Here is a 12,230-nt window from a genome sequence, read left to right on the forward strand (position 1 = left end):
GTCTGGCAAACAAATTACATTTGCAGTTCTAGTTCACTGGCGGCCAACCGAAATTTTCGTTGACTACATTGACCACCATTGACGGTTCCTGAAGTGCCCGGAAAAAGTGGCCATCTTTCAAAATTAATAAACTCGCATCAGTTTCCCGGAAATGTTCGGGCCGATTTTCATAATAGCTATATTATCCCCATATATGACCATAAAATTTTGTACGGATCTCTTATATGAATCCGGAAATATAGACTTAACCGTCCAGTCACATATGAAATACCCATATAAGCCGGAACTAATTATTTTTTCAAGGGGAGGACCCCATGAAATTTCAGAAATCGAATTTTTGATGCCAAATATCTTTAAAATGCATGAAACGTCGATATTTTATGTTATCTCGAAAAAAAATTATTCATAAAAATCGACTTTTTGGCCGATTTTGCACCTTTTTACATTTCTTTAGAAAGAAATATATAGCATTCGCTCAAACTTTGAAAATTTATTCCGAGGCCTGGAGGGCCGAGTCTTATATACCAATCGCCTCAACTCGACAAATTAGGACAATGTCTGTATGCATGTGTGTGTGGATTTGTATGTATGTACACTAATGTCATGTAATTATCCCAATAAAATTTGTTTTAAATGAAAGCCCCACTATTGTTTTTGTTTTTCGAGATGTTGTTTACTTTCTGAGATATGAATGATTTTGTCAAAACACAGCATGGTTTAAGCAAATAACTTTCGAACAAAGCAATGTAGTCATACCACGAAAATAAAATTAGAAAGGTTGTGAAAATAACTTTCGAACAAGCTATAGATTGTCAAAATCCGTTCACGAACGGCAGAAATATTAAACATTTTGTAGTTTTATTCCTCGCTTGAAAATTTTCACTAACGAAAAATGAAACCATTACTTACGGAGTGTTGCTTTACTGGTATTTTGGGGGCAAAAACAATCCAATTTTGAATATCCGGGTGTAAAAAACATCAGCGTGTGTTGGGAACACTGCCATGCCGCTGCAATAAGATGGGTGCCGCTGCGAAGAGATAAATATGCGCCACAAGGGTGTGTTGACAGAAGGAAAGGAAGACGTCAAACGACATAGATGAGTGAGATAAAGAGTGATAGAATGATTTAGTTGTCAGTGGACGGAAAAAGGTAAATAATAAAAATAAAGGAGGTTAGATTAAAGCGAGTGATAGGAAAGACTAATTAAAATTAATTTGCTGAACGTTGATTGTTAGCGGTCATACCAGTAAAAACAAAGGCGATTAATTAGTACGCACAACTCGCATCGGAAAGTTCGGAACGGAGAATAAAACTTATACTACGGTTAAAATCAGCTTCGTTCGGAACGGAGAATAAAATTTATACTACGGTTAAAATTTGGATAGTACGGAGAAGTAGTGAGGAGGAGAAAATCAGACTAAAGAAACACTAAATGTGAGTAAAACTATTGAGTAAAATTTGCCTATTTCTAAATTTAAACCTAACATTGTTAAAACAAGTAAAACTTATTTGCTAACAGTGAACATTTAAAATACATTTTAGCTTTGATCGGCTTATAGTAAACGTCGATTGCCAAAGAGGTGTTATTGTTGATCCGAACAAAAAAATCAAAGATTTATTTCGGTGTGGATTGTTCTTCGCATAATGGCTTCTCGTAATTCCAAAGGGGAAGATGTGGGTCATGACGAGGCCCCCCCCTACCGTTTTATCGAAATGCGTGTATTGCAACAAGCATGAGTCGGAGGATGTAAACTGGGTCCAATGTAAAACTTGCGAGCAGTGGGCCCATTTTTCGTGCGCTGGCGTGAACGAGAGTATTGCGGAGAAAGATTGGGACTGTTCAAGATGTGCCCAGTTTATCGTTCAGCAGCTGAATGTCCCCAAACCAGGTAAGACGCGGTCGACTAAAAATAAGACCGGATCGAAAAGCGACTCAGGGTCTGTTCGCGGCAATGGATCTGTTCTAGAACTAGCTGATCAGCAGTTTGAGGAAGAACAGCTCGCGCGCGAAAGAGCCTTTGCGAAGCAAATTGAGATTCGGGAGAGAAGATTGCAACGAGAATTGGAATGGAACGCAAAGCAGCTGGAGATGGAACGAAATATACGCAAGAAGGAGCTTGAAGTGCAGCGTCGGATGCAGGAAGAAAAATTAAAGCAAGAGCAAGAACTGCTAAACGCTCAGTTGGAAACTGAGCAAGAGTTTTTCAAGCAGCGTGATGCCATCCGTTGCAAGATGAACAACAGTCTTCAGAAAGTTCAGTCGTGGATGGACGAGGAAGCTGCTGTCGGTGGTACGTCGGAGCAGAACAAGAAAGTTGATTCTTGGCTGAAGCAGCAAGAGAAGGACGTAACAATTCCCGCAGCAGATATTCGCGGTGCGTACAATAAGGGTGGGAAACCGATTGTTACCCCGGTACTAAAAGGTGCGGGAAGTCACTGTTCCGGAAAAAGTTTAACACCAGTCAACGAAAAGGTAGTGAATGAGGTTTCCGAGGAAGACAACTCTGATAGTTCTGAAGGTGAACCAGATGAAAACATGAGCGCGGGTAGACATTCGCGAATTGCGAACGGAAATTTTGGAACGCGCGGATCAGAGATATTTAGCGCCTTTAGAGAGCAAGCTGTTCCAAGTGAAATTGGCAGAAGTCGCTATGAATCGGAAGGGCAAGTATTTCGGCTAACCCGAGAGCAGATTGCCACGAGGAAGGTGGTATCCGGAAATCTGCCGAAGTTCAACGGAGATCCGGAAACATGGCCACTGTTTATTAGCAGTTTTGAAAACACAACCAGGGCTTGTGGTTACTCAAACATTGAGAACCTGGATCGTTTGCTGAATAGCTTGGGAGGAGAAGCGCTCAACGCCGTGATAAGCATGCTGATACTTCCTGATTCCGTGCCGGAAGTTATTCGGGATCTTCGCAGATTATTTGGCCAGCCGGAGAAGTTGCTAAAAATGCTGCTTAATAAGGTCAAGAACGCTCCACCGCCAACAACGGTAGATCTAAAAACCTTCGTTAGGTTTGGTATAACGGTCAAACAGCTCTGCGACCATCTAGAAGCAGCTCGGCTTCGCGATCATCTTCGTAATCCGCTTCTGGTGCAGCAGCTCGCCGAAAAACTGCCCCCAGAATATCAAATGAAATGGATAGAATACAAGCGCGGCAAGAAAGGAACACCACTGCGACTGTTCACGGATTACATAACAGATATTGGTGATGTCGCTTCCGAAGCAGCAGCATATTCGTCGACAGTAAATGACGTAGCGCGATACTCCAAGGTTAAACCAGCCAGGAAGAAGGAGTTTGTACACGTTCATGATTCGGCATCGAAACGAGAAGAGGGAGTGCAATTGGAAAGGGTTAGCAAATCTTGTTGGATTTGCAAGCGAACAGATCATCGGATCAGGTTCTGCGACGATTTTCGGAAGATGAATATCGTGGAGCGGTTGAAAGCAGTAGATAAACAGAAGTTGTGTGGCATTTGCCTCAATAGGCACGGTGACAATCCCTGTGGCTCTAAGGTTCGATGTACGGTGAAGAATTGCAAGGGGAATCATCATACACTTCTACATCGCGTTGAAGAATCCGTACAGCTACAGAGGGTGGAATGTAATGCACACAGAGATGCAGATCGTTCAGTCATATTTCGCATGGCGCCGGTGACGTTGCACTATGGAAAGAAACGTTACGAAACACTAGCGTTTATGGACGAGGGTTCGTCCACCACATTAATGGATGAGGCAATCGCGCAGATACTGAAAGTGGAAGGCGAGCTTGAGCCGCTGATCGTAACCTGGACAGGTGACATCAACCGTTTCGAGAATGGTTCCCGGAAAGTCGACTTATTGCTGTCGGTGAAAGGATCAAAGGAAAAGGTTCCGTTAGAGAATGTTCGCACTGTTTCCGAGCTCTTGCTTCCTAAACAAGATATGCGGTTTGCAGATGTAGCGAAGCACTATCCGCATTTAGCGGGATTGCCGGTAAAGGATCTTCTCGGAGGACAAGCGACAATTCTTATCGGCTTGGATAACCTACATCTATTTGCGCCGCTGGAGTCACGAGTCGGTAAACAGAATGAGCCGATCGCCGTGCGGTCAAAGCTTCATGACTTGATGCGGAACCAGTACGTTTTGGACGATGTGGGTGTTACATCATTCGCCATACCGGAGCCGAAGGAGGAGCAACGAGCAAAGGCAATCCTGCAAGCGACGACTAAGCGTGTAGGCGAACAGTTCGAAACAGGGCTACTGTGGCGAGATGACGTTCGGCGATTCCCTGACAGCTACTCAATGGCATTGCGAAGAATGAAAGCACTGGAACGAAAGCTGGAGAAGGATCCAGTATTGAAGCAGATTGTGTGTCAGCAGATAAGCGACTATCTGGCGAAAGGATACGCACACAAAATAACCAACGCAGAAATTACAAACACACCAAACTCGGCAGTCTGGTATTTACCAGTTAACGTGGTGTTGAACCCGCGCAAGCCAGGAAAAGTGCGACTGGTGTGGGACGCAGCCGCTTCGGTCGGAGGAATTTCTTTGAACTCGGAGTTATTGAAAGGGCCGGATATGTTGATACCCCTTCCACGGGTCATTTGCCACTTTCGAGAGCGTCCAATCGCGTTTGGAGGAGATATACAGGAAATGTACCACCAGATTCGAATCAAAGACGAGGACAAGCAAGCGCAACGATTCTTGTTTAGGCCTGACCAAGGGGAAATGCCACAGGTCTACGTTATGGACGTTGCTACCTTCGGTTCCACGTGCTCGCCCTGCTCCGCGCAGTTTGTAAAAAATCTAAACGCGGAACATTTTATGGAAAAGTACCCGGAGGCAGCAGCAGCTATTGTTAAGAAACACTATGTAGATGATTACTACGACAGTGTAGACACAGTAGAAGAAGCAATACAACGGGCTAAAGAAGTGAAGTATATACATGCACAAGGCGGCTTCCACATCAGAAACTGGGTGTCGAACTCGGTAAAGCTTCTAGAAGAGCTTGGTGATCGTAGCTCGAACGGAGCAGTGCATTTCAATCGAGACAAAGGCACAGAGTACGAGCGTGTGCTGGGTATTGTTTGGGAGCCAGCTGAAGATATCTTTTCGTTTGCTACTGTGTCAAATGCAAATTTCACGAAGGTACTGGAAGAAGGAGAATGTCCAACGAAACGAATAGTCCTCAGTTTCGTTATGGCACAATTTGATCCAATGGGATTCATCGGTCCCCTAACTGTACGCGGGAAGATGCTGATCCAAGATCTCTGGAGAACCGGCTGCGACTGGGATTCCAAAATTGATAAGGAGTCGCATGATAAATGGCGACGTTGGATAAATATGATGCGAAACATAGGGTCCTTCAAGCTGCCTCGAAGTTATTTCGGAAATGCCAAATCGAACGAAATAGACGATCTGGAGTTACATATATTCGCTGATGCCAGCGAAAAGGCATACGGCTGTGTGGCGTACTTTCGAGCGATCGTACGAGACGAGGTAAGGTGCGCCCTAGTTATGAGCCGTTCCAAGGTGGCTCCACTGAAGCAGACATCAATACCGCGTCTAGAGCTACTGGCAGCAGTTCTTGGAGCACGATTGTCGAAAACAGTTATCGATAACCACAACTTTGGTATTGGAAAAGTGGTGTTCTGGATTGATGCGAGCGTTGTGTTGTCCTGGATTCGGTCTGACCAGTGCAGATACAAACAGTTTGTTGGCTTTAGAATTGGCGAAATTCTTAGCCTGACAAAATTGACCGACTGCCGGTGGATACCAACTAGACTTAACGTAGCGGACCAACTTACTAAATGGGGTAAAGATCCGGATATGCACGCTGATAGCGCGTGGGTCCAGGGGATGGAATTCCTGTACACGAACAAGCAGGAGTGGCCAAAGAAGGCACTACCTCCGGCTAATACAACCGAAGAATTACGCATTCATCTCTTGTTGCACGATGTGAAGGTGCAAGCAGTTCTCATCGATCCTTCGCGCATATCTAAGTGGACGGTGCTTGTTCGTACCATGGCGTCCGTATTCCGTTTCATCTCGAACTGTAGACAAAAGGTCAAGGGGCTACCGATCGAAACACTGAAAGCGACGGACCGACAGGCGAAGGTTCGGTGTACGAAAAATGTGGCTTGTGTCCGCGTGCCGTTACAGCAAGTCGAGTATGAGAAGGCAGAGAAATGTCTGTTTAAAATGGCGCAGGCGGAGAGTTTCGTTGATGAACTAAAGGTGCTGAAACGAAATAAAGATCGTCCAGTAAACCAATGGTTAGCAGTTGAAAAATCTAGTCCATTGAGCAAGCTGACACCGTTGATCGACGAAGCAGGCATGATTCGCATGGAAGGCCGTTGCGAGCGAGCAGATGAACTACCATTTGATCTGCGATTTCCTGTAATTCTTCCGGATAACAACAGAATTACCTACATGATCGTCCAAAACCTGCACGAAGAATGTGGACATGGATATAGACTCATGGTTAAAAACAAACTGAAGCAGCTGTTTTATGTGGTTCACGTGGACGCAGTCGTGAAGAAAGTATCGTCGGCTTGTATATGGTGTAAGGTTCATCGCAATCGGCCTCGTGTTCCGCGAGAAGCTCCGTTGCCGCTGCAACGACTTACCCCACATCATCGCCCTTTCAGCTTTGTGGGAGTTGACTACATGGGACCCTTTGAAGTGGCTGTTGGACGCCGGAATGAAAAACGTTGGATCGCATTGTTCACCTGTTTAGTAACTCGAGCGGTGCATTTAGAGGTGGCGCACGGGCTAACAACACAATCCTGTTTGATGGCGATAAGTCGCTTCATCGGGCGACGAGATTGGCCGATTGAGTTCCTCTCGGATAACGGGACCAATTTCCAAGGGGCTAGCAAAGAGTTGTTGGCACAGCTCAAAGGAATTGAGTTTGATTGCGCTGAACAATACACAAACGCGAGAACGAGGTGGACATTCAACCCACCCGCGGCACCCCATATGGGTGGCGTATGGGAGCAGGCCCGTAGCCAGGATTTTGTTTCGGGAGGGGCTTAAAAAAATTTGCATAAAGCTTTTAATTCTGACAATTTGATATAGTCACTAGAAACTAAATTAAATTTTGAAAAGTTCATAATGAAATCAATTCCAAATCAAAGACAATCCTAAAAATATGTTCATTGTCACAAGAAAGGTTATAGTACTTACTCTCGTTACAACAAAGTATATTCTAGAGTTCACAGTATTTATGCGCTAACCGAATATGACAATGCTTGACGGTGCTGGAAAACACTAGGTGTTCCAAGCTACACCTTTAAAAGGCGTAGAAGATGCTAAACCGAAATGAGTAGAAAAATATCCATAAAATGTTCGAACGAAGAGAATGTCGAAATTCGTACAAAATCTTCTGATTTAGCAAGCGATTTGTAGATGCGCAGAGACGGTTCAACTTCTATTTTCTTTGTCTGGTGTTCTGCGAGTATTACCAGTTCCAAGGCATCATGCTAACACAATTTTTTGATATATTCTATTTAAATGAAACTATTTTCAAGACTAGCCTTGGTCGGGTAGATTAGAACCCCAGTTAGGAAGGATTTTTGGTAATCAATAGGATCAAAATATAAATTTAAATGATTAAATCAACTGAAGGAAACTGCCCACAATTTAATTGATTAAAGAAAATTGTCTACAAATCGAATGAAAACACTGATTACTAATATCTTCTAATTTTCCTTCAAATCGCCAGTCGCCGTGCATGTGTCGTTCACCGTGCAGTTTCAAAATCACGAAATTTAAAGAACTAGCTCCCTAAATCCATCGGAGAGATCCAGATCCCAAATCCTTTCGTTTCATCGTTTTATTGAAACATTCCAGCTAAAGTTGAATCAAAATTTTAAATACACCGTAAGTTGATCATATAACGTGCACTGGTGCCAAACAAATGTCCTCAACTACTTATTCTCGTTTTGTTGGTAATAGTTTTATATTATTTCTAAATTGTGACGTATTTAGATAGGTATTTTTACGATGACTATGAGGGCGGTTTTCATTTTGATAAAAAAAACAGGATTTGAAGTCACGTCAAATCCACCTAAACGCACGGTAACTGGGGACTTGATGGTACGTGAAATTTGTTAAATGTATTACCAAAAGAATTAGAAGGTCTACCTTCTGATGTCGCAAAAAGCAGAAGCAAAAAAAATTGCTACGCTATAGCAGGCTACAGGCACCAGTGAATCAAGCTAGCTATTGTTCTATATCAGTGCACATACAAATTGTATCGTTGCCCTTAATCTCGCTGAAGTTACCTACATTCAGCTACATCACGTAAAAACTGTATTTTGATCACGTTTAGAAGCTTAGCACAGGCCGAAAACTTTATTGCAAAGAACAACATGCAACACGAGGTCGAATTTAATAACACCAGAATCAAGATCCCCGTGCATATGGAAAACGACATGGTGGACGTGCGTATCCATGATTTGGCCCCGCGCACGAAGGAGGATTTCATCAAACAAATCATGTCGCAATATGGAGAAGTAGAATCTATTACGAATGACACCTGGAGAAATTTTTTCTCCGGCATTCCCAATGGCGTTCGTATTGTGAGAATGCGAGTGACTAAACCAATACCTTCTTACATGACTATCGAATGCAAATCACCGAAGGATGGCGTGACCTATAAGCAAACAACGCTAATTACATATCCCGGGCAGACCCCAACATGTCAATTCTGTAACTATACAGCCTACTACGGAAAAACATGCGCCGAAGCAACTAGTCAAAACTCATCTACTACTCTAACAAGCAGCCACCGATACCTTCAGATAAACCTAAAACAACGATCCAATTACCCAATAATACAGGTACAACGACCACGACAACCGCTCCCAAACCAACAACTAGCATCGCCAATAAAGAAGCAAATACCGATGAAGACGGATATACAACAGCGACCCATAAGAACAAGAAACAAATAAGAACCTCTGATCGTGAACAGGAAGAAAGCAGTACCGATGACGACATAGACGGGAACGATAACACGAGAGAAGGCAGACTGAATGACCACCAAGCGGCCTCACCGCCAAGGAAAAAGATCTCAACACGCAGCAGCAAACTGCGTCAACAAGATCTGGCAGACCGACATTCTTAGAATTTTTTTATTTTTACTTATTGTAAAAAAAATTAAAAGACCCACGGATCAGTTGTGCTAACGCATTGAGCCGTTTCAAATAAAATTTTAGATTGAAAAAAAAGAAATATTATAAATATGAACAAGCTCAATAATTTCAGCATCTCTTTATTCCGACATATGGACGGGTATACATCGCACTAACTTCACCTCTGTCGAAGAGTAACGTAGGTGTAAGGCCAACTTTCTTTGATGATTTCTGTTGTTCTGTAGTTGAGTGCCCAGAAAATATAGAACAGCTGCTCTTGGGTCGATTTCAATTTATTTATTATTTTTTCTCTCTTTTTCTTCGTGATCTCTGCTCATCTCTCTCATTTTATTCCATAACGAACACAAATAAAACGAAAACATGAAATCGAAACATTAATCCCAATTTATTGACTGTAGACTCAACTAGTTACAACATTTTAGTCGCTCTCCGTGATAGGATACTGATGTTTGTTCACTGTATCGTCACGTCGTTTTTAGACTTACATGGACATTAATTGGAAACCATCGAAAGAGACAGAAATGCTGCTGCTTACAACATTAAGTTTATTATGATTGATTGACTAATATGTGGTTTAGCATCTATTGACATCCGTTGAAAAGTAAGGATAAAATCACAACAGATAGTCCTACCGCTACTATGTACGTTTCTGTATGTGAACAACATTAGTAATATACGACGGTATACAATTCTTGGGTTGATGAACACCTCAGAAAAACCGCTGTTTTACCACTTTTTGGCTTGTTTATTTTTTGGCATTTTTCTTGCTTATTGTTCGATTGTTTAAAATATCACTACTTTGCGGACTAATAATGTTTAAATACGGACCGCATTCTCCGCATAAAATGAAATTGAGTGTCAACAGAAATACTATTGCATTAAAATGACGCGAAAACAAAAACTGTCTTCTCGACTATATTGTCATCAACTAACGGAAATGTTTTTGTCTAGCACGCTTGAGTGAGATGCCTGATGTTTCTACTAAGCGTACAGTGCACTAACCTATTACAGAAATTCAATCTGCTTATGCTTTAACTAACTTTATTCTGGCTAATATATAACATAATATCTGAGTTTTGTTAGACACAACCACTAGCGATAAAGTTCTCATTTTGGGACAGTTTTTGAGCTCACTTTTCTATAAAACTTCTGCAATTTTATTATATATTTCGTTTATTTTATTCGGTTCAATGCATTAGCTAAATGAAGCCTTGTGTCTTCAATATATTTCCATGATGTGAACAATGAAAGTGATAAAACGTAAATGGTTGTCCTACAGATCTCGTGCGAACAACTAGCGATTGCATGTGGAGAACTATTTACTAGGCTGAGAAATATTTTTCCTAACCAACAGTGTCGCGGTGGTGTTCATTTCTATCTCGTACACTTCCTTATCATCATAGTGGTTACTGCCATGTCCATGTTCGCGAATTTCTGACGGGTCACGAGTGTCGACTTCCTCAATGATGGTGCCGACCGTTGATTTTGAGATACTAGACGCAGTTTTTGCCGTCAATATTATCCGAACAGCAGCCAAAATTTGGCAAATGTTTGTTTTTCAGGAAATGGTTTTGGAGACTATGTATATGCAAAGATATAATGTGTAAAATAATACTATCGCATTCAGGTTTTACGTGCAGGGTCAGGTTGGAGGAAATATGTCTGTTAACCTAGATTTTCACCACAAAAACACCATTTAGTATACTTCTTAGATGTGTCCTTTATAATGAATACCATTTTTTCCAAATGTGACAGGAATCTTTTAATAGCCACGGTGTAAGTAAGTGGTATCAGATCTTGTAGCCGAGCATTGATTTTCTCATCGTCCATATATATGAGGATCAACCACATGTTACAAGTTGTTATGCAAAATGACTGGTTTCGCCTGGGCTAATTTGTTAAATGGCATCAGCACTGAACGCCTGACATGGTTAAACTCGTTAAAGGCGATGTTCGTAAGCATAACCTCCATAATCACCTTCAGCAAATATTTCACATCATTAATGTTGCTCCAGCCAAATACGGAGGCTATTGACTTCAGGTCTTTTCGCATAAGATCGATCTTATGCGAAAAGACCTGAAGTCAATAGCCTCCGTATTTGGCTGGAGCACTACTTCTTGCTTCTGCGACTCAATCATTCGACAGATCCCCACAGCAAGAATTAAAGTAACAGTTTCGTTTGTCTTCCGACGAGTCACACAATATGAAGGGAACTGTTTTATCACACTCAGCATACTGAGTAGATATCCTGACCGCTGTCTTCGGTGGTTCGAAATAGCAATCTTCCTCACAATTCTCGCATTAATTTGTTGAAACCAAACAAGATACAATTTTTTTAAGAGTCACCGAAAAACATGTTGTTTCTTAAATTTATTTTTGAAAATTTTCGGGGGGGGCTTTAGCCCCCTAGCCCCCCCTCTGGCTACGTGCCTGTATGGGAGCGTCTGGTACGATCGGTGAAAGAGATATTGAGAGCAATTAACGACGGAAGACGGCTTACGCACGAGATTTTTCAGACGTCCATCGTAGAAGCAGAGGACATAATAAATTCACGTCCGCTAACATACGTGTCACAAGACTCAGAAGAAGTGGATGCGTTGACCCCAAACCATTTTTTGCGAGGTCCTCCATCTAAGCAACGAAACGTAACGAGTCCACCACCGCATCCGGCTGAAGCACTTCGTGATACGTACAAACGAACGCAGCAGTTAGCTAGTGAGTTGTGGCAGCGCTGGATCAGGGAATATGTTCCATCAATAAACCAACGAACCAGGTGGTTTGGCGAAACGAAACCGTTGAAAGCAGGCGATTTGGTGTACATCGTCGAAGGCAACAATCGGAAATGCTGGGTCCGCGGCATAGTGGAGGAACCTATAGTGTCGAGCGATGGTCGTATACGGCAAGCATGGGTCCGTACCAGGACCAAGCGGTACAGACGAGCGGCAGCAAACTTGGCCGTGTTGGAATTAGACGATGGTAACTCTGAACCGAATGATACCTTCGGATCAGGGTTACGGGTCGGGGAATATGTTGGGAACACTGCCATGCCGCTGCAATAAGATGGGTGCCGCTGCGAAG

The 12,230-nt window shown here is 42.6% G+C and overlaps 1 protein-coding gene across 1 annotated transcript; it reads left to right on the forward strand.

Annotated features, from left to right (window-relative positions):
- The first annotated feature begins 1,673 nt into the window (after positions 1 to 1,673).
- On the forward strand, positions 1,674 to 12,211 carry LOC131693240 (uncharacterized). Its single transcript, XM_058980901.1, has 2 exons — positions 1,674 to 6,996; positions 11,730 to 12,211. Exons 1-2 carry the CDS (start codon positions 1,674 to 1,676, stop codon positions 12,209 to 12,211), a joined length of 5,805 nt encoding a protein of 1,934 aa, XP_058836884.1.
- The last annotated feature ends 19 nt before the right edge of the window (positions 12,212 to 12,230 follow it).

This window comes from Topomyia yanbarensis, chromosome 3, assembly GCF_030247195.1.
Source record: "Topomyia yanbarensis strain Yona2022 chromosome 3, ASM3024719v1, whole genome shotgun sequence".
Lineage (NCBI taxonomy): Eukaryota > Metazoa > Arthropoda > Insecta > Diptera > Culicidae > Topomyia > Topomyia yanbarensis.

Excerpts from the sequence above, each read along its gene's own strand:
- LOC131693240 (XM_058980901.1), top strand. The coding sequence starts at position 1,674 with ATGTGGGTCATGACGAGGCCCCCCCCTACCGTTTTATCGAAATGCGTG. Across the intron at positions 6,997-11,729 it reads TGGCGTATGGGAGCAGGCCC|ACTCAGAAGAAGTGGATGCG; the intron begins GTAGCCAGGATT and ends ACGTGTCACAAG.